The 22,361-nt window shown below is 50.7% G+C and overlaps 1 protein-coding gene across 1 annotated transcript; it reads right to left on the bottom strand.

The window, feature by feature from the left end:
• Positions 1–6,575: 6,575 nt before the first annotated feature.
• Positions 6,576–14,340, bottom strand: MYL9 (myosin light chain 9). The gene is made up of 4 exons (XM_033840033.2): positions 14,186–14,340; positions 10,829–11,038; positions 8,240–8,401; positions 6,576–7,360 (listed from the first exon to the last, which is right to left on the bottom strand). Exons 2-4 carry the CDS (start codon positions 11,010–11,012, stop codon positions 7,188–7,190), a joined length of 519 nt encoding a protein of 172 aa, XP_033695924.1. The 5' UTR covers positions 11,013–11,038; positions 14,186–14,340; the 3' UTR covers positions 6,576–7,187.
• Between the last annotated feature and the right edge of the window lie 8,021 nt (positions 14,341–22,361).

The following is a 22,361-nucleotide window of genomic DNA, read 5'->3' as shown; positions in this document are numbered from 1 at the left end:
GCAAATCTGATCAAGCTCTGTCCTGCTTCAGATGCATCAAAGACTCCTTGGTGCTCTGGGGGCAGGCAGGAGGAGAAACCAAATGCTCTCACCTCACATTCAGGTCCTTCCAGATCTGGCTCTGCGTCTTTCTCCCCACCCTGCCTCACACTCCAGCACTGATACTGTGGGCAAAGTCATTTCCCCTGTTTGACTTGCTTTATTTCTCAGTTAAGTTGACCAAGCTTCCTTCTGAACTTCAGATTAACCTCACTCATTTCTTGTGTACATATCATTGCATGCCTGTTCTTGTGGAGATTTATCGTTTATCCATCAGGTAGCACCCTGTTAATTTCAGGTGCTCTTTTCTGTCTCACTCTGTTTCTCTTTCCCCAATCCAGGTGACTCCCACCTCCTTTTCCTCCCTGTCTCCTGTGCCCCTCCCCCACCCTACAAATCCCCTCTAAAATATTTTCTTTGGGTCCTTGTCCAAACAGTCCCTTGAGCAATCCTATGCTGGTTTTAAAATCTTATGCACGTTTTAAAATTACATTTAAGTTGTTAGGCGATAGCTCTCATTCTGTTTCTCCCCCCCCCACACATTGTTTTTAATATCTATTTATGTTGATGCAGGAACATTGAGTTCATTGCATCAGAGTGCCGCATGGTATTCCATGGCATGCATCCTCACAGTTCACTTACTCATTCTCCTTGTGACAGGCATGGGGGTTTCCTCCAACACCCTGCTACCATCAGTGCTGCTGGCAGCGGACATGTTGTCCTGCCTCTTCTGGGCTTGCCCAGTTTCCCTGGGAGATGTTTCCAGGTGTGGAGTTGCTGAGCCGGAGGGGCTTTACTTGTTCACAAGTACTGGCAAGTGCTGTCCCGCATGCGGGACCAGTCCATCTCTGATCACCCAGCGTAGGAGAATTCCCCTTTGTCTCCATCTTTGCCAATGTTCGGTATTATCCATCTCTCTGATTGGCAATCTGATGAGTATAAAGTGGTCTCTTGCTTTTGCTTTCTGGACACCAGTGAGATTGATTTATTGTTCTTGTTAGTTGAAATTCCCCTTTTGTGAATCTCCTGTTTATACACTTTGCTCATTCGCCTATTAGATTCTATAACTTTTTCTTGTAATATTTTAGATATTAATTCCTTGTTTCATTTAATATAGTAAAAATTCACCCTTTCTAAAAAATGAGTTTTACTAACACAACATTGTATTGATAAATCAACTATAGTCCAATATAAAATAAAAATTAAGAAAAATTTAAAAATAAAAAATGAATTTTTTAAAATTAATTTTTAATGGAGTATAGTTGATTTACAATGTTGTGTTAGTTAAAAAATGAGTTTTAACAAACATAAACAATCATATAATCACCACCATAATCAAGACAGAACAGTTCTATCGTCCCCACCCCACCTCCAGAATTCCCTGATGTCCCTTTTACAGTCAGTCTCTCTTCCCACCCCTAGCTTCCGGCAATCGCTAAGCTGTTTTCTGTCTTATAGTTTTGTCATATTCAGACTGTCGTACAAATGGAATCATATAGTATATAGCCTTTTTTAAAAAAAAAAATTATTTGGCTGTGCCAGGTCTTAGTTGCGGCATGTGGGATCTAGTTCCCTGACCAGGGATCGCTCCCGGGCCCCCTGCATTGGGAGCGCTGAGTCTTAACCACTGGACCACCAGGGAAGTCCAAGATACAGCCTTTTGAATCTGCTTCTTCCTTTGAGCAGAATGCATCTGAGGTTCATCTCTCTGTTGTGTGTGTATCAGTAGGCAGTTTGTTCCTTCTTATTGATGAATAGCATTACATTGGATGAACAACCCACATTTTGTTTATCCGATTATTGTTTTTTATTTTTTTAATTTTTGGCTGCGTTGGGTCTTCGTTGCTGCACGCGGGCTTTCTCTAGTTGTGGTGAGCGGGCTTCTCATTGCGGTGGCTTCTCTTGTTGTGGAGCACTGGCTCTAGGCACACGGGCTCAGTAGTTGTGGCTCATGGGCTTAGTTGCTCCGCGGCATGTGGGATCTTCCTGGACCAGGGATTGAACCCATGTCCCCTGCATTGGCAGGCGGATTCTTAACCACTGCACCACCCAGGGAAGTCCCTGATTATTGTTTAAAGGATATTTGGATTGTTTCCAAATGTGTCAGTTTGATTTTGATGACCTTGACAGTTTTGAGTAGTCCTGATCAGGTATTGTGCGCAATGTCTAGCTTCTTGAACACTGTGCTTTGAGTTTTGCAGGGCATGATGCTCTGTGGACTTCACTTACCTGCCGGAGCCAATTAAGCTGTTGTCTGTGAAGGGGGTTTCGTGGATTGTTTAAGGCACACCATTTTTCTGGCGCCTGGAGTGAATTTTAAGCGTCTATAAAACTTTACCTTCGCTGACTCTCTGTTTCTCCCCTCATACCATCTCTTTTTTTTTTTTAACTTTCTTTTTTCTTGGTTGCTTTTTTTCTGACTCTGTGTTTTATTTTAGTTCAGGCTATTCTCGTGGTGGCCAGCAATGACTGACAGTTGGTTTTATGGTCTGTTTGTTGATCTCTGTCAGGACACTGGGGGTCTGTTCTCTATCCAGTGGGAAAAGAGGGAGAATCTGATTTGTTAGTCTTCTTTTTTTTTTGATAGTTTGCTTATTATTTGTGAGCTCAAATCGGTTAAGAAAATATTGAGAGAAATAGAAAGCATTGAAAGGAGCAGCCCACTGGGATACAGGCCAGTGGGTTTTTGTGTTTTTTTGGTTTATTTTGGCACCTGGCTGAGGTTGTTGAACTGAAGCTGAAAGTTTTCGGTGTTTCTCTATGAGTTTGAAATATTTTATTACCTCCACAGAATGTTAATTAATAAGTCAAATTATACCTTTTAAATTTAAGAAGGTTTGTCTTGATTGGTTTATCAGAGCTAATGGGGCTTACATAAATATAAGGAAATACAAAAATTTCAAGAAAATAAAGAAATGGAAGTTTAGCAGTTTAAATATGCTAGCCTTTGAAGAGAAAATAAACAACTAAGCTTTACAAAAATGTTAGCTTAAGAGGGTTATTTTTGGACTAGTTATTTGTTTTAACAGCTTTATTGCTATATAATTTACATATCATAAAATTCACCCACTTAAAGTATACAGCTCAATTAATTTTAGTAGATTTAAAGAGTTGTACAACATCAGCATAATTTAATTTCACTCTCCTTCTGCACCGTCCTTACCCCAGCCCTAGGCTGACACTAATCTACCTTATTCTCTGTAGATTTGCCTATTTTGGACATTTCATATAAATAGAATCATGCAATATGTGGTCTTTTGTTATGGACTTGTTTCATTTAGTGTAATTTTTTTGAGGTGTATCCATGTTGTAGCATGAATCAGTACTTCATTCTTTTTATTGCTGAATAATATCCCAGTGCATGGCCATAAAAAGAAAAGAAATTGAGTTGTTTTTAGTGAGGTAGATGGACCTAGAGTCTGTCATACAGAGTGAAGTCAGAAAGAGAAAAACAAATACTGTATACTAACACATATATATGGGATCTTAAAAAAAAAATAGTTCTGATGAACCTAGGGGCAGGACAGGAATAAAGACACAGACGTAGAGAATGGACTTGAGGACACGGGGAGGGGGCAGGGTAGGCTGGGACAAGTGAGAGAGTGGCATGGACATATATACACTACCAAACGTAAAATAGATAGCTAGTGCGAAGCAGCTGCATAGCACAGGGAGATCAGCTCAGTGCTTTGTGACCACCTAGAGGGGTGGGATAGGGAGGGTGGGACGGAGATGCAAGAGGGAGGGGATATGGGGATATATGTATACATATAGCTGATTCACTTTGTTATACAGTAGAAGCTAATACAACATTGTAGAGGAACTATACTCCAATAAAGATGTTAAAAAAAAAATTCCAGTGCGGGGCTTCCCTGGTGGCGCAGTGGTTGAGAGTCCGCCTGCCGATGCAGGGGATGCGGGTTCGTGCCCCGGTCCAGGAAGATCCCACATGCCGCGGAGCGGCTGGGCCCGTGAGCCATGGCCGCTGGGCCTGCGCGTCCGGAGCCTGTGCTCCATAGCAGGAGGGGCCGCGACAGAGAGGCCCGAGTACCGCGAAAAAAAAAAAGAAAAAAGAAAAAAAGGGAGTTCCCTTGTGGCCTAGTGTTTAGGATTCCAGGCTTACACTGCTGTGGCCTGGGTTCAATCCCTGGTCAGGGAACTGAGATCCCACAAGCCGTGTGGCATGGCCAAAAAATAAAATAAAATAAAACATGTTTATTAAGTGTTTATATTTCTTCTGAGATTCTCTTTTCATATTATTTGCTCATTTTTTCCCTACCATTGTCTTTTCTTTTTTGGCTGCCCTGACCAGGTCCTAACCACTGGACTGCCAGGGAACTCTCTGCCTTTTTCATATTGAACAGTTGAAGCTCTTTTTATAGGATAGTGTCATTGACATTTTTTATTAATCACACTACAAATATTTTCTCCCGATCTGTATTTGGTTTTAACTTTGCTTATGGTTTCTTTAGCCCTACAGAAGCATTTAGTCTTCATGCATTTAAATCCACTGGTCTTTGTGTGTGTGTCTTCTGAGTTTTGTGCCAGACTTTGAAAGTTCTGGGGGTGCTTCACTGTTACCTCTAAATGTTGCCTGTGAGAAATAAAACATTAGCTGCTGCTGCTGCTTTTCTGAAAAGCTGCTGTGAGATGTTAATAAATTAATGAGTGAAAAACCGCCTTCCCCCTGGCTCCTGAGTATGTGCCACATGCACTCCTGCTCCCAGACGTTTGTTCAGGCCATTTCCATTCCCTGCAACACCTTTCCCTCTTAGCGGCTCCTGCAGATTCCCCCTGGCCTGCTGGCCTGCCCTTCCACACAGAACACTTCCCTTTTCCCATCCCCTGGGTCCTGTGAGCCCCAGGCCAGCTCTGAAACCAGTGAGGCTGCACTGGTTCTGTCCCACCCACACCTGGGTGTGAAGCCTTCTCTCTCTGGGGCAGAGGGGGAGTAGGCTTGTGACAAAACTGGGAGTTGGGGGCTTCACTGGTGGCGCAGTGGTTGAGAGTCCACCTGCCGATGAAGGGGACACGGGTTCATGCCCCGGTCCGGGAAGATCCCACATGCCGCGGAGCGGCTGGGCCCGTGAGCCATGGCCGCTGAGCCTGCGCGTCCGGAGCCTGTGCTCCACAACGGGAGAGGACACAACAGTGAGAGGCCCGCGTACCACAAAAAAAAAAAAAAAAAAAAAAAACTGGGGGCTGGGATCGAGGAGGTTTGTTCCTGACCGCATGTCCCTGCCTTCTTCCAGGAAGGCCTTTGGTGCCACAGTGGCCCCGCCGAGTGATCTGTGACCCTGGTGTCAGGCCAGTGCTCTGGGAGTCCTGGGAGCTGGCTGCAGTGAGTGGGTGGCCAGGCTCAGCGTGGGGTTGGGGCGAGGGTTGATTGGGGCCCACAGTCTGGGGTCAGGATCAAGGGTGTGGTGTGGTTGGGACTGAGTCTGGGGAGTGTTTGGGCCTGGTTGGGACTCATTCGGGGCTGGCTCCATCTAAAGTTGCGATCAGGGACTTGTGGGGCTCAATTTGGAGGCAAGAGGAGGGGTTTCATGGGGCTCTGACCAGGGCTCGGCTGGAAGGGGCCTGGAGCCCCGATAGGGGCAGAGGCCTGTGGGAGGTTAGGCCTCCTGGGCCAGTGCAGGATCCCCGTAGTGCTCAGTGCTCCCTTGGCTCTGATCTCAGACTTTTGTCATGCACTGTGGCTGGCTGGCTCTGGGTGACCCTTAGGGAAGGCAGCAGGACCAAGCGGGGCCCAGCACCTCCTCCCTGCTGGGGTCAGGTGGGATGTGTCCAGCCCTGGCCTGAGCCCCATGGAAGGTCCAGAGGCCAAGGTCCAGCTCTCTTTCTGCCCCAGACCCACTGGGTGACCTCAGGCAGTCCCTGTCCCTATTGACTCTCTGTTCATTCAACCATTATTTCCCCTCCTCTTATGCTCCAGGCACCGTGGTCAGTGTCCCCATCGTTCAGATGTAACAGGGACCCCGTCTGCCTGTCTCTTGCACATGTGGGATGTGAAAAGCTCTGGCTTGCTGTGCTGCTGGTCATGTAGCTGAACTGACCCTCCAGCTGTGGCGGGTGCAGCCCAGAACACACCTGGTAGCTGCCTGGAGCTGCCCGCAAGGAATCCATTCATTCTCACCTCCATCCCTGAGCTAATGGGATGAGCCCTTCTCACTGTTCCCAAAGCCTCCCTGTTCTTCCAGGACCACCTGAGTGACCCTGGAGATCCAGGCTGTGGTCCTGAACACTGTGACCTTGACTGCTGCCCCCTCAGAGGCCCAGACCCCCCACTGGGATTTGCTGTGGTGATTCCTGTGGGTCCTCCCCACTCTGCCCTCTCCCTCCCAGGAGGGCTTTTCCCCTCAGCACCTCTGTCTGCTCCCCACTGCTGGTCTGGTCTCAGCTGAGCCTTCCCTGGGCCAGGGGCTGGGTTGGAGAGGATCAGGGCGGCCCCGGGGGATGGAAGGAGAGGGTGGGAGGGCGTTTGGGGCATGGGGGCTCCTTTATTTCACCCCAGTCACAGACACACAGACCAAAGGCAGTGCTCAGCCTTCTATTAGACGTTCTGCCTCGCCGAGACAAACACCCACCCTACATGCACCTTCTGGAGTGCACTCCCGGCGGGGTGGCGCGTGTTCTGGTGGCTGGGCGGGGTGTAGGGGACAGGACTGGCATCCTGTCCTCTGAGAGGGGGCCTGGGTGAGGTTCGCGTGCTTGTGGCAGTGGCTGGGGAAGGGTTTTCATGCCCTGCACAGGGTTGCACGTGCAGTGGTGTCCCAGACCAGGACGCAGGGCCCTGCCCGTGGGGAGCAGCCTGGGAGTGGGCGGGCAACAGCTGGGGCCTGGGCTCTCTTGAGGGGCCTTCCCCTGGTGCCTCCAGGTCCAGCTTCTGGCCCAGTTCCCAAGAAGATGGGGTTTCCTTGGAGGGTCACGGGGGAATCCCCGCCTCACATTGGCTCCGCCCCTTGCCTGGCACTGCACTCTCTCAGCCTGTTCCCTCCACTGGGAGCTGGGACCCTAACCCCTCAGAGGGAGGATCCTCTAGAGAGGGGCCTGTGGGCTCGCGGGTTTGTGGGCAGAGCCGGTGCAGACAGTGTCTGAGGGAGCAGGTGACTGGGACGCGGGCCTGGGCATAGGGGGGCTGGGCTGGCCTAGTCGTCTTTGTCCTTGGCGCCATGTTTGAGGATGCGGGTGAACTCCACGTAGTTGAAGTTGCCTTTCTTATCAATGGGCGCCTCGCGGTACATCTCATCCACTTCCTCGTCTGTGAAGCGGTCGCCCATGGTGGTGAGCAGCTCCCGGAGGTGGTCCTCGTGGATGAAACCTGGGGGGGGGGGGGCAGGGCCAGGGCCATGAGACAGGAACTCGGGCCAGGACACACCTAACACCCTCTACCCCCGGGGCCCCCACCAGCCCTTTCAGACCCCAGAGAGGCCAGGAAAAGCCACAGCCCTGGTCTCTGTTCAGTTCAAGGTCGCCAGGGCCCATAGGGAAGAGTTCCGCCGTGGGACTGTCGGCGAGGTGTTTCTGCAGCGGACCTGGGGCTGGGGGGCGGTGCTGGGTATGTCCTGCTTTAAGAGCCTGAGCCCCAGAGTTCCACTGCCTGAGTTTGAATGCTGATCGCCCCCTTCTTTCTAGCTGTGTGACCTTGGGCAAGTTACTTAACCTCTCTTTGCCTGTTTGATCTGGAAAATGGGGGTGAAAATATACCAAGCTGGTAGGGGACTGTGATGGCAGGAAAATGTTCGAACACGCTTAGGCCAGTGGTGTGCCTGTGGCCCCTGAGAAACTGCTGGAGCAGCTACTGCCAGCATTGCTCTGGCCTGTCCCTGGGAGACACCGGCTGTGAGACAGAAGCCCTTTGGAAGATTCGAGGGTGGGGGCTGGTTTCTGTACCTCGTTGGCCAGAGGGCCTGAAATGGTTTGGTGTCTGGAAGGGTAGAAAGCAGAGGCCTGGTGTGTTGGGCCAACAGGTGAACTAGGAAATGGGAAAGCTTGGTGGATGTGGGCTGTTTTAGTCTCGCATTTGGGGGAGAAAACAAGAAAGTAGCCTAGCTTTTATGGTTCTGGCAACAGAAACGGGTGATTTCTGTCCTGGCCTTTGGGGGCAAGCGCGGCCGGGTCCCCCCGGCATACGTGGGGGTGCCCTGGGGGAGGTGTGCAGGCCCAGCCCCGTCCAGGCCTCCATCCAGAGGCTGCCGACCTGAGGCCTCCTCGTCGAAGCAGGCGAAGGCGTTGCGGATCACGTCCTCGGGGTCCGTGCCGTTCAGCTTCTCCCCAAACATAGTGAGGAACATCGTGAAGTTGATGGGCCCCGGGGCCTCGCTCATCATGCCCTCCAGGTACTCGTCCGTGGGGTTCTTCCCTGTGGTGGGAGGGCCATTTGTGCCTGCTGTCCCCTCCCGTCCCCTCCCTCCTCCCTGTCCCCTCCCTTCATGGCCCCACAGACAGGAGGCAGTACGTTTTGTAAACTGTAAAGCATGTCTCTGGGACGGCCGGCTCTCTGACTGCTCCCTCCCCGCTCTCCTGGCAGGTGGCCTTGACCACTTTCCTCCTCAGGTCTGGGGTCTGGATGTCCGCCACGGGTAATGCTCACTGAAGTATAAGGGCCCCCATCTGCTGACCGCTCACGGCGTCCCGTGCTCCATGTGCCTTATTGCTTTAACTTCCACCACCTGTGAGGTCAGCAGTCTTATCCCCCTTCACAGGTGTGGGACCTGAGGCCCAGAGGTTAGGACTTGTCCTTAGTCACACAGTGAGTAAGGAGTAGAGCCAGCATTTGAAGCCAGAAGGCCAGACCCCAGGTCCCAGGCACAGTTTTGAAAGTAGTTAAACCAGTGAGCTTTGGTGCCACACAGGCTAGGGTTTGAGTCCCAGCTCTATGCCTGTTTCCCCTGCCTCTGAGGAGAACTGTGAAGGTGAAGAAGGCAATGGCTGTAAAATGGGCAGAACAATGATTGGCACTGGCCCTGTGGATTTGAGTCAACTGCTGGTTCAAATCCCAACTCTACCGCTGAGTAGCTGTGTGACCGTGGGCAGATTACATAACTTCTCTGAGCCTCTGTCTCCTCATTTATAAAGTGGGAATGATAATCACACCTACCTAATAGGATTGCTTTGAGATTTAAGATAATACCTGCAGAGCTGCTTCTTGTTATTATTTTATTATTTGCTGCTCTTGTTTTTTTTTTTTTTTTGTTGTTGTTGTTTGTGATACGCGGGCCTCTCACTGTTGTGGCCTCTCCCGTTGCGGAGCACAGGCTCCGGATGCGCAGGCTCAGCGGCCATGGCTCACGGGCCCAGCCGCTCCGCGGCATGTGGGATCTTCCCGGACGGGGGCACGAACCCGTGTCCCCTGTATCAGCAGGTGGACTCTCAACCACTGCGCCACCAGGGAAGCCCTGTTCTTGTTTTTTAACCTGAGGTTCCTTTGTTTTGGGGCATGCCGGTGTGGCATGCAGGATCTGAGTTCCCTGACCAGGGATCCAACCCATGCCCCCTGCAAGTGGAATTGTGGAGTCCTAACCACTGGACTGCCAGGGAATTCCCAGAGGATGATGTTCTTAACCAGAGGCCATGATTGATCTGTGGACTCACTGACACGAGCTACAAACAGGAGTGAGGATTTTTCTGGGTAGATGCCCAGGCCTGTCATCAAGTCTCTGGGGTTGAGGGCCCCGGGTGCAGGCGCTGCCTCATAAATGGAAAAGAGTCTTCGCGTCCCTGTCTCCTCTGAGCCTCACACACTCTGCTCTGTCCCCATGGGATGGCTGAGGCCTGAAGAGCTGTGACATGGGGACTCACAGCTCCTCCCCTCGCCAGGCCTCAGTCCTCCTTCCTGCCGGTGACCTCCTCAGGGAGGGAGCCTTCAGGTGAGTCTGGCCTGAAGCTGGGAGGGGTGTGGTGCCGAGCGTGGGCGCAGTGTGTGATGTCAGCCCTCCTGCTCCCTCTACATTGCTTGCTCCTCCCACCAGACACCCTGGGGGTGCACACAAGGGCCACGGTCACCATTGCACAGGAGGGGAAACAGGCACAGAGCGGGACTGCCCAGCTGTGAGGGGCAATGCCAGGGACTGACTCAGGCCTATCTGGCCATAGGCTGCTGCCTCTACTGTCAGAGACCACCCCCTCCCCCAGCCAGTGTCTGGCCCAGATGCTCTCACCTGGATGAAGGGGGCACCAGAAACTTGGGTTGAGGGTGGTTGTCTGTGGCTAGCACATGGGGAGGGATATGGAAGCAGAGCCACAGGCTGGGGGCTGGTGTCTGGAGGCCTGGCCTCTGGGCCTCAGTTTCCCCATCTGAGCAATGGTGAGATGCACTAGATTCCTGAGCCCTTTCAGCTCTGATTCTGATTCTGGGGAAATCACTGGAGTCAGCCTCTCAGAGCCTGACACAGGTGACCTCTAAAGGAGGGGGGCAGATACCCTGGCCTCCCTTCTAAGGCCTCAGTTTCCCCACTGTACAATGGAAAGTCCATGCAGTTCAAACTTTCTTGTAGTTGCTGATCCCTTTCTTTAAAGCAAATGGTACCGGGCAGCCCGATCCACAAATCTGCCTGAGGCAGTCCTGCCCTGGAGTGGGCCTGTCTGGGTTCAAGTCCAGTGGCAAACTGCTCTGTGCCTCAGTTTCCCTACCTGCTAAATGGAGAAAGTGATGGCAGCTACTCTCCAGGGTGGGTGCCTCATGTCAGTGCACAGGAAGTGTTCCGTAAGGGATGAGCAGCCCCACTGCCTGCTCCAGCTGCAGCCCTTGCTGGGCCCACTTGGACTCCCACACCCCGCCCCTGCTCACCCAGCGAGGCCAGCATGTCATGCAAGTCCTCCTTGTCAATGAAGCCATCTCGGTTCTGGTCAATCATGTTGAAGGCCTCCTTAAACTCCTGGATCTGGGACTGGTCAAACATCGCGAAGACGTTGGATGTGGCCCGCTGTGGCCGCTTCTTGGTGGTCTTGGCCTTGGCCCGTTTACTGGACATCTTGGCTGCGGGCGTGTGGGGCTTTCCTGTAGGCAGTGGGTGTAAGTGGGAGAGCCTCCTGTGACCCCAGGCCAGAGAATCTTCTGGCCTGCCCCTGCTCGGCTGTCAGTGCCTGGGCTGGTCTCTGTGCTCCCATAGGCCTGGGGCTTCTGCCACCCAGCTCAGCATAGAGCGCTGGCCCTGTGTGATCTGAAACAACTTCCTCTACCTCTCTGAGTGAGTATACTCATCTGGGAATGGGATAGGACTGCCCAGCCGAAGGGATTAATTGACTTAGTGCCCAAGAAGCCCCTGGCATGGTGCCCGGCACAGAGGAAGCTATTTTTGCTGTGACTGTTTGGGTAAGACACTTAGGATTGGGTTCGGTGCCAACCATTTCCGTGCTTTATCTCCTTTAAGCCTTAATAGCATTTACACTGTCCATCTCTCTCCGGCTTACAGGGTGGGTTGCCTTGTGAGAGGCTCTGAGGCTCCCTGCCCCCACCAGCAGGAAGGAGCTGGGTCAGTGGCACGCATTCCTGACATTCCTCATCCTCTCCTCCTCCCCATCCCTCTGCCCTCCCTCCTCTGGAGGTTCTGGAAGGCCAGTGCTCTGGGCAGTCTCCCTTCCCCCCACCTGTCCACACTTGACCAGCCCCTTAGGGTGGGAGATAGACCTGATTTGGGCCCTACCCCTTGTTCTCACTCCTCTGCTTATAGGAGCATAGAGCTCCGCCCGGCTGAGAAGCCCAGCTTCCTGTCACCCTTGTTTAGACCTGGGCTCCGAGCCTGTCTCACCCATTGCATACAGACCCAGACACTTCACCTTGAAACCCTTGAGGGTTCCCGCCATCCCCTCCCCTCCCCCAGCAAGTCTTGGCCCCTCAGCCTGGCATCAAAGGCCCTGTGTGAACCCCTCCTGCTCTGCTCTCTGACTGGCCATGGCATCCCTCATGGTGTCCCTCCTGCCATCTATGTCTGCTCCCCAGACCCCCCCCCCCGACTTTCCTTCTTGGTCCTTCCCCCTGGAATGCCTTTCCTTCTCCAGCCCAGTTCTTCAGGCAGCCCTTGGGGAGCAGTTCCCCCACCCTGGCTTTGACAGTAAGCACTTAAAGGTCTTTCTCCCTCACAATCAATCAGGGCTGGTGTAAGTCCCCCGATTTAAACTTCAGCCCATGGTGGTGCTCATAGATGCTTGTTTAATGAATGACTATGAAGGCAACTGCAGCCAGTCTGCTGCCCACTGTACAGATGGGGAAACTGAGGCCCAGCAAGGGGCTCTCCCTGAACCCTTGTCATGGCTAGTGGGGACTGTGCCCCTGAAGACCTAGGGTCATGTGCCCCTCAGCTGGGGCAGTTGTGGGCCTGGCCCCAGGACTGCTGCCCTCTTTCCTCTGCCCTGAGTTCCTTTGTCGAGGATCTGCAGGAAGCCTTAAGTGCTCCTCGATCTGTCGCCAGGCCTGTATCTCCTGACCCTGTTCAAGCCATTTGCCGTCTTTGGCCTTTGAGATCTTAAACCCTGAGCTGGGATGCTGGCCAGCCCCAGTCCTTCCCCAGAGCCACGGCTGCCTATAGTACTGGGTCCCACAGGACTGACACACCTGGCCCTCAGGGTTTCTCCTGTGGTTGAGGGTGGGTAGACAAAAGCCTTTCCCACCCTTGACGTGGGTGGGAGTGGGATGGTGCTGTCGGCAGGGCGTGCCACCGTGTCCTGTGGTTAGTGCTTCGAGGGGCCACTCCTGCCCTGAGCCAGGTGTTCTCTGGGAACTCTGACTCATGGCACCCACAGAAGGCAGCTGAGGAGGAGTCCACTGTGCCCAGCAGAGGCTGTGATGGTTATCATCACTGTCACCCCCCCCCCCCGCCCCCCGTAAAGTTCTAGGGCAGACGTGGCAGGATGAGAGAGAAAGCCGCGACCAAAGGCGGGAGTGGCCAAGAGCTCACCCACTGCTCTGATACTAGCTGGGCTCCCCTGCCTCCCTGGCCACCCCATCTCCGCCCTCTTGTGCTGAGGGGCCGTGACAGGGCTTGGAGCACTGAACTGTACAGTTTGTCCATCCCAGCAGTCTTGGGAAGCAGGGTGGGGAGAGTGGGGAGAGTGGGGCGCCCCTCACCGTGCAATTAAAAGAACTGAGGCCCGTGAAGTGGTGTGTCCATGAGAGGGGTAGAGTCCAACTGGAAGCCAGGACCTCTGGGCTAGGGGTGGGTCTGGGGGTGGCAAATGGCCTTTCATGGTGGGCAGATGGCTACTGAGGGGCTGAGGACTCTTTGTGACCAGAGGCAGTTTCCAGTCTTGGTTGAGGGACTGGGGTCAGAGACAGGCTGGCCTCTTAGCCCTGGAGCCGTCCCCTCATCCTCCTGGGAATCCTAGCCACCGGCGATCCGATATCGCGGGTACTTGGCCTGCTGCAACTACGTGCCACCTCCCCCTTTCTGGTGCCTGAAATCCCACCGCAACAGCAAAGACAAGGCCTGTGTCCCCCATTACCTCATGGTCCCTATGGCTGGCAGTGCCAGATGCCTTGCTGGTAAGCTCACCTCATCTGAGGCAGTTATCTGACCCTTTCCTGAGAGCAGCCAGAGCAGCTGCAGGGCTGGGGAGGCGCGGGGACCAGGTCCTGAAGCCCAGGTCCTTGTCCAGCCGGGGGGCGGGGTGAGCCCGCAGAGGGCCCCTGGTGCAACTTCCCCACCCAGCTGGCCCAGGTGGGCAGACGGCTCAGAGTGGGCAAGCCCCAGGGCGCGGCACACAGCCTCGGTGTGTGTGTGTGTGTGTGTGGACGGGGGTTACTCCGGTCTCCATCCCTCTCTCCTGCCCCAGGAGATGGGGGATGGGACACGGACGCTCTGGAGGACACACATGGGTCCCCTAGGGCAGGGAACACCGGCAGCCACACGTCCTACCGTCCTCCCGGGCATCCCGAGTCCTGGGCTTGGCACCTCTAACTGCACAGCAAAGGGTCAGGGCCCGGACAGTCTTCCCTGGCCATAGGCCCACTGGTTCCCGGAGCCGGGAACAGTCTCCCTGCTGCCCAGACCCAGCCAGAATCCCCGTCAGACCGAGCAAGCTCGCAGCCCCAGCCAGGCCCACGAGCTGTCCCTGCCCAGAGGCCCTCCGACACCTCCCTGCGTCCCCAAGTTCGGGCCGCGGCTGTCACACCGCCCACACTAGACCACCCGGGTCGCCGGGCTCCCACCTGGTGCGGAGAAGGCGCTGGCTCGGTGCGCGGAGCGGGTGCGGAGCTGAGGCTGGCGGGCCGTCGGTGGGGTCCGGGCTGGGCGCGGCGGGGGCGCGGGGCGGGGCGCGGCGCCGGGCCTTACAAGGCAGAAGAATGTGCGGCAGCGGCGGGATGGGGGCGGGGCCGCGGCAGCCCGGCCTTATTTGGCCTCGACCCACGGCCCCGGGAGGCGGGGTGTTCCCGGGTGAACCCCCAGGCTGCCAGGGCCTTCCCCATCGTGGACCGGGGAGGTGACGGGGGTGAGTAGGGGGCCTGGACTGCCCGGGGAAGGGGGTTTATGTGGGCCGGCCCTTCGTCTCCTGCGAGGCTGGCAGAACATGCAGGGGCCTCTAGTCCTCAGACCCTACCCCCATCTTCCCTCCAAAGGCGCGCCGCCCGGCCCATTCCCGGGGGAGGGCCTCCTTCCACCAGGCCAAGTATGGCTTTTTTCCAGTCCCAGAGAAGAGGCGTGTCAGAGAGAACCCACTATCCTCATACAGAGCCAGCAGTCAGCCTCCTGGGGTGTGGGGCGCACATGAAAGTTGGGTAGGACCGTACTGGGGACAGCCCACCTCAGCCAAGTCATTCTTCTCTCAGGTGCCCTCAGTTTCCTCACCTGTAAAATGGGAGTGTGGTGGTGAGAATTCAGTGAAAGAGTGGCCAGAAAGACCCACGTAGACCCTGGGGAGCCAGCGAGAGGAGCAGGGGCGAGCGGACCCCCGGAGCATCCTTGCCAAAGGGGCTGCACCCCCTCTCCCCCTCTTGTTGGCCTGAGCTGGAGGATGGAGTCTGGAAGGACAGACCCATCCCCTCTGCCATCGGGCATCAGGTCCATCAGTTTGACCCGTGAAGCAACACTTTACCCATCAGCCCCTAGCTGGACTCCCGTCCTGCTCTCTCTCCCCTTTGATCCAACACGGACATTCCCAAGGGAACTTTTCAACGCCCAGTTACTTAGTCTGTAAATATTAACTGACACCTGCTACCTGCCAGGCACTGTGCTTGGGTGCTGGGGTAAGTACCCAAGTAATTGCACTCAGGAAGCATTTGTTCTTGTGGAGGGAAGTACCATGAACAAGTGGCTCCATGGCTTGGAGGGTAGAAATAAATGCCTTGAGGGAGAATAAAACTAGGTGAGGGGAGAGAGAGTAACAGGAGGTGGGGCTGCCTCCCAGGAAGTGACATCTGGGCAGCGCTGAAGGATGTGAGGGAGTGAGCCAGCCCAGAGAGGCTCTGAGGCAGAAGCCCTGTAGGGGGAGCTTGGCCAGGTCACGGTCAAGGAGCAGCAGGAGGTCAGTGTGACTGAGGGGAGGGGGGTGGGAGAGGAGGTCTGAGAAGCACTAGGGACATAGCCCGGGGATCCTTGTGTTACCCCAAAACTGGGTTTGCCTCTTGGTGGGTGTCAAGCCAATAGACACTAACACGCCAAAGATCTGGAGAAGGAAGGATTTATTATTACTCACAGCCAGTAAGGAGAATCTTACTGGTGATCTTTCCCAAAGCAATGTTTCCCTGAACAGCAAAACGGGGGAAGTTTTAAGCTAAGGGTACATGCATATTCATGAAGGGGCTTGAGCAGAGCAGAAATCCGCATGGAAATGGGGCCAAGGTCCAAGCTTTAGCTGAAGTCAGGAGGGTCAGCATTACCATTCCGTCCTCCACCTGGGGTGGGGGGTCTTAATCCCTGCAGAGCGCAAAGACAAGTTATCATGCCTATCCCTTGAGGAGGAACTAGGACTCTGCTCTATCAGTGCACTGTTGTCTGCCTTTTCTCTGTTCCTGCATTCCTTTGTTCTCTTAAGATCATTAATTACCGAGACCTGTTCAAGGGCAAGCATTGTGGTCAGGCTTAGATCACAGAATGACTTAGGCCAAAATGACTTCTCTTATGTCAAGAAAGCCATTCCTGGTTCTCTTTCTCCAGGGACCCCTTAACTTACCTGCTTACACTCGTAGGCCACTGTAAGACATCAGAGAGTTCTGAGCAGAAGGGTGGCGTGATCTGGCTTATGTTCTAACTGAATCCCCTTTGGGGTTGGGGAGGGGGAAGCAGGGAGACCAGTGAGGAGCTATTCAACAGGATGAGGTGTCCAGACTAGTGTGGTGGCAGTGGGAGAAGTGATGGGATTCTGGACATATTTTTTTTGGCTCGGGAGGGAGGGTGGCCATGCAGTGCAGCTTGTAGGATCTTACTTCCCCGACCAGGGATCAAACCTGGGCCCTCGGCAATGAAAGCGTGGAGTCTTAACCACTGGATCACCAGGGAATTCCCATCTGGACATATTTTGAAGTTGCATCCAATAGGATTTTCGCATAGATTGGTATGTGTGTGAGAGTCAAGGAAGACTTGAAGACTCCAAGGGTCTGGTCTGAGCAGCTGGAAAGAAAGAGCTGACATTTTCTCTTATGGAAGGAGCAGGTTTGGTGAGAGATTAGAAGTTCCATTTTGGACATAATAAATTTTAAAAACTTTACTTTGAAATAGTTTCAAACTTACAGTAAAGTTATAAGAACTGTACAAAGAGCTCCTATATACCTTCACCCAGGTTCTCTAATTGTTAACATTGGCTTTATTATACTGTCTTCCGTGTGTGTGTATCCTCCTCCCCAACCATTTGAGAGTAAGTTGCACACATCAAGCCCTTTTACCCAAAATACTTCAGTGAGTATCTCCTAAAAAGGAGATTATATTACATATTCATATTACAGTGATTAAAATCAGGAAAAATTTTTTTATTGAAATATAGTTGATGTACAGTATTATAAGTTACAGGTGTACAATATAGTGATTCACAATTTTTTTTTTTTTTTTTTTTTTGCGGTACGCGGGCCTCTCACTGTTGTGGCCTCTCCCATTGTGGAGCACAGGCTCTGGACATGCAGGCTCAGCGGCCATGGCTCACGGGCCTAGCTGCTCCGTGGCATGTGGGATTTTCCCGGACCGGGGCACGAACCCGTGTCCCCTGCATCAGCGGGTGGACTCTCAACCACTGCGCCACCAGGGAAGCCCTAATACTATTTTTTTTTTAAAGATTTAATTTTTTTTTTTTTTTTTTTTTGGCTGCATTGGGTCTTCATTGCTGCGTAGGCTTTCTCTAGTTGTGGTGAGCAGGGGCTACTCTTCCTTGCGGTGCGTGGGCTTCTCACCGCGGTGGCTTCTCTTGTTGTGGAGCATGGGCTAGTAGCTGTGTCACACGGGCTCAGTAGTTGTGGCACACGGGCTTAGTTGCTCTGTGGCATGTAGGATCCTCCCAGACCAGGGCTCGAACCCGTGTCCCCTGCATTGGCAGGCGGATTCTTATCCACTGTGCCACCAGGGAAGTCCCGATTTAATACTATTATCTAATTTACAATCCATATTCAGGTTTTGCCAATTATCCCAATAATGTCTTTTATAAAAAATTTCTTGGGCTTCCCTGGTGGCGCAGTGGTTGAGAGTCCGCCTGCCAATGCAGAGGACATGGGATCGTTTCCCGCTCCGGGAAGATCCCACATGCCACGGAGCGGCTGGCCCGTGAGCCATGGCCACTGAGCCTGCGCGTCCGGAGCCTGTGCTCCCCAACGGGAGAGGCTACAACAGTGAGAGGCCCGCGTACCAAAAAAAAAAAAAAAAAAAAATTCTTTCTGGTCCAGTAGCCAATCCAAGGTTATCATATTTCTTTGATCTCCTTCTCTGTGTGTGTGTGTGTGTGTGTGTATGGTAAAATAACAAAATTTATCATTTTAACCAATTTTAAGTGTACAGTTCAGTGGCATTAAGTACATTCACATTGTTGTACAACTACCACTACCATCCATCTCCAGAACTATTGATAAATTCTGTAGCCATTAAATAGTAACTCCCTATTCTTTTCCCTGAGCTGCTAGGTAACCATCATTCTACTTTTTGTCTCTATGAATTTGACTACTCTGGGTCCCTCATATAAGTGGAATCAAACAGTATTTGTCCTTTTGTGACCAGTTTATTTCACTTTGCATAATTTCTTCAAGGTTCATCCATTTTTTAGCATATGTCAGAATTGTTTTCCTTCTTAAGGCTAAATAATATTCCATTGTGTGGAGAGACCACATGTTGCTTATCCATTCATCTGTCACCAGACATGTGGTTCTTTCCATCTTTTGGCTGTTGTGAATAATGCTGCTATTAACATGGGTGTAGTACAAATATCTTTTCACGTCCCTGCTTTTTATCCTTTGGGGGTATATATCCAGAAGCAAAATTGCAGGATTATATGGTAATTCTGTTTTTAATTTTTTTGAGGAACCGCCATACCGTTTTCCACAGAAGCTGTACCATTTTACATTCCCACCAACAGTGCGCAAGGGTTGTAATTTCTCTACATCCTCGCCAACACTTGTTATTTTCTGTTCTTCTTTCTTCCTTCCTTCCATCCTTCTTTCCTTCCTTCCTTCCTTCCTTTCTTTCTTTTTAATAATAGTCATCCTAATGGGTGTGAAGTGATATCTCATTGTGGTTTTGATTTGTATTTCCATAATAACTAACATTAAGTGTCTTTTCATGTGCTTATTGACCATTTGTGTATCTTCTTTGGAGAAATGTCTATTCAAATTCTTTGCCCATTTAAAAAATCAGGTTGTTGGACTTCCCTGGTGGTCCAGTGGTTAAGACTCCATGCTTCCACTGCAGGGGGCACGGGTTCGATCCCTGGTCAGGGAACTAGGATCCCACATGCTACATGACATGAGCCCCCCGCAGAAAAAAATCAGGTTGTTTTTTTGTTGTTGAGTTGTAAGAGTTTTTTAATATATTCTGGATATTAATCCCTTACCAGATAATATGATTTGCAAAAATTTTCTTCCATGCTGTGGACTTCTCTGTTTAAAATAATTTTAAAAATTTATATAATTTTTATATACCATAAAATTCACCCTTTTCAAGTGTACAATTCAGTGGTTTTAGAATACTCACAGAGTTATACAACCATCACAACCATGTAATTCCAGAACATTTTATCATCCCCCAAGAATCAACATACTCATTAGCAGTCACTCCCCACTTCCCCTTCCCCTCATCCCCTGGCAAACACTAATCTACCTTCTGTCTCCGGATTTGTTTACTCTGGAAATTTAATGTAAGTGGAATCATATAATATGTGGCCTTTTGTGACTGTCTTCTTTCACTTAGCATAATGTTTTCAAGGTCCATCTACATTACAACATGTATCAGTACTTCATTCTTTTCGTTGCTGAATAGTATTCCATTCTATTGCTGTACCACATTTTGTTTACATATTTATCAGTTGATTGATATTTGGGTTGTTCCCACCTTTTGGCTATTATAAATAATGCTACTGTGAATATTGGTGTATAAGTTTATGTGTGGATGTATATATCCACTTTTTTGGATATATATCTAAGAGTGGAATTGCTGGGTCATCTGTTAACTCTATGTTTAAACTTTTGAGGGACTTCCAAACTGTTTTCTTCAGTGCTGCGTTGTTTTATATTACCACCAAAAATGTGAGGGTTCCAGTTTCTCCACATCCTCACTAACACTAGTCTTCTAGTCATCCTATTGGGTGTGAAGTGGTATCTCATTGTGGTTTTGATTAACATTTCCCTAAAGACTTGTTATCTTGAACACCTCTTCACGTGCTGATTGGACATTTGTATATCTTCTTTGAAGAAATGATTATTCAGATATTTTGCCCATTTTAAAATTTCTTTTTTTGTTGTTGGGTTGCAAAGTTGCTTTGTATAGTCTAGCTATTACACCCTTACCAGGTATATGATTTTCAAATCTTCTCTCCCATTCCGTGGGTTATCTTTTCATTTTTTGGTTTGTTTAAAGATGCATAAATGTTTTTAACTTCGATGAAGTTTATTTTTTTTGGTTTCTTGTGCCTTTTTTTTTTATCATATCCATGAAACCATTGCCTAATCCAAGGTTGTAAATATTTATACCTATGTTTTATCCTACGAGTTTTGTAGTTTTAGCTCTTCAATTTAGGTCTCTAATTCACTTTAAGTTAATTTTGTATATGGAGTGAGGTAAGAGTCTAACTTCCTTCTTTTGCATGTGGATATCCAGTTGTCGCAGCACCATTTGCTGAAAAGACTATTCTTTCTCCATTGAATTTTCTTGGCTCTCTCGTTGAAAATCAGTTGTCCATAAATGTTTGGGTTACTTCTGGACTCTCAGTTCTACTTCATTGATATCTATGTCTACCCTTACGGCAGTACCACACAATCTTGATTACTTTAGTTTTGTAATCAGGAAGTGTTTCATCCAACTTTGTTCTTCTTTTTCACTATTGCTTGGCTATTCAGAGTCTCTTGCATTTCCATATCAGTTAAGATCAGCTTGTCAATTTCTACAGAAAAGGCAGCTGGGATTTTGATAGAGATTGTGCTGACCCTGTAGGTTAATTTGGGGGAGTATTGCCGTCTTAACAACATTAAGTCTTCTGATCCGTGAACATGAAGTGCCTTTCCTTTTACTTAGATCTTTTAAAATTTCTCTTAATGATGTTTTGTAGTTTTCAGTTTACAAGTCTTGTACTTCTTTGTTAAATGTATTCCTAAGTGTTTTGATCTTTTTGATGCTATTGTAAATGGAATTGTTTTCTTAAACTCATTTTCAGTGTGTTCACTGGTAGTTGAACCGTTTTTACTCACGATATTTCTGACACCAAATATGTGGGTATTTTCCTCACACCAGTCAATTCTCCAACTCTCTGGACACCAATTGGATGTCCTACTATTCGGTTCAATTCTAACCCTAATTACCTGGAGTTAGTGTCAGACTCCACAGGTTTAAGGGCTCAGTCCCACAAGATTTCCCTCACATCAGACCCAGGTTACCCACACTTTTGTCCAACTTGACTACAAATTGCGGATTACTACACATCCCTCCCCGCCAGTGTTAGGGAACTGTTGACCAAAACCACCAGCCTTAGCCAGGCTCACTTGCCTGAGTTGTCTCACAACAGGAAGTCCCGATAAGGACTGGAATCCATCTTGGCTGAGAGATGAGCATGCCACCAGGAAGGATCCCGAGTGAGACTATGGGCCAAGCAAGATGATTGGCCAGAGACAACCCGGAAACTAATCCCATTACCATAAACCCTGAGACTTTGAGCCATGTGGCAGAGCACTTCTCCTGGGTTCCCTTACCCTACCGCTCTCTGCCTGGGCGCCCCTTCCCGATAAATTCTTTTGCTTTGTCAGCACGTGTGTCTCCTTGGACAGTTCATCTCTGAGTGTTAGACAAGAGCCCACTCTCGGGCCCTTGAAGGGGTCCCCCTTCCTGCAACACCAGGATAAATAATTTCTTTGAACTGCTCATAGAACTCAGGAAAGCAGTTTAATTACTATTATCAGTTTACTATAAAGGATACAACTCAGGAACAGCCAAATGGAAGAGGTGCACAGGATAAAGTGGGGGCAGGGGAAAGGGGGCGCTTCCTTGCCCTCTCCGGGGCTGCCATTTTCTCAGCACCTTGACGTGTTCACCAGCCTGGAAGCACTCCAAACTCTGTTGTGTAGGGGTTTTTACGGAGGTTTCATTACAGAGGCATGATTAAATCTTTGGCCATTATGACTGACTTAATCTCCAGCCCCTCTTCCCTCCCTGGAAGTTGGGGAATGAGGCTGAAATTTCTAACCCTCTAACCATGCCTTTGTCTTTCTAGCAACCAGCCCCTATCCTGAAGCTATCTAGGGGCCCCCAGCCACCAGTCCTGCCATTAGCATACAAAAGATTCTCATCACTCCAGAGAGTCCAAGGGTTTCAGGAGCTGTGTACCAGGAGCTAGGGACAAAGACCAAATATTTATTATTTATTATATCACAGTAGAGATACGATGGTTTTTTTTTTTTTCAGTACGCGGGCCTCTTACTGTTGTGGCTTCTCCCGTTGCGGAGCACAGGCTCCGGACGCGCAGGCTCAACAACGGCCACGGCTCACGGGCCCAGCCGCTCCGCGGCATGTGGGATCTTCCCGGACCGGGGCACGAACCCGTGTCCCCTGCATCGGCAGGCGGACTCTCAACCACTGTGCCATCAGGGAAGCCCACGATTGGTTTTTGTATATTGATCTTGCTTCCAGGAACACTGCTGAACTAATTTATTAACTCTGATAATTTTTTTGTGGATACCTTAGGGTTTTCTATATGAAAGATCATGTTATCTG

The sequence above is a fragment of the Tursiops truncatus genome, chromosome 15 (genome assembly GCF_011762595.2).
Source record: "Tursiops truncatus isolate mTurTru1 chromosome 15, mTurTru1.mat.Y, whole genome shotgun sequence".
NCBI lineage: Eukaryota > Metazoa > Chordata > Mammalia > Artiodactyla > Delphinidae > Tursiops > Tursiops truncatus.
Note: the sequence above shows the minus strand (reverse complement) of the source record. Positions and strands in the feature narration are given on the sequence as shown.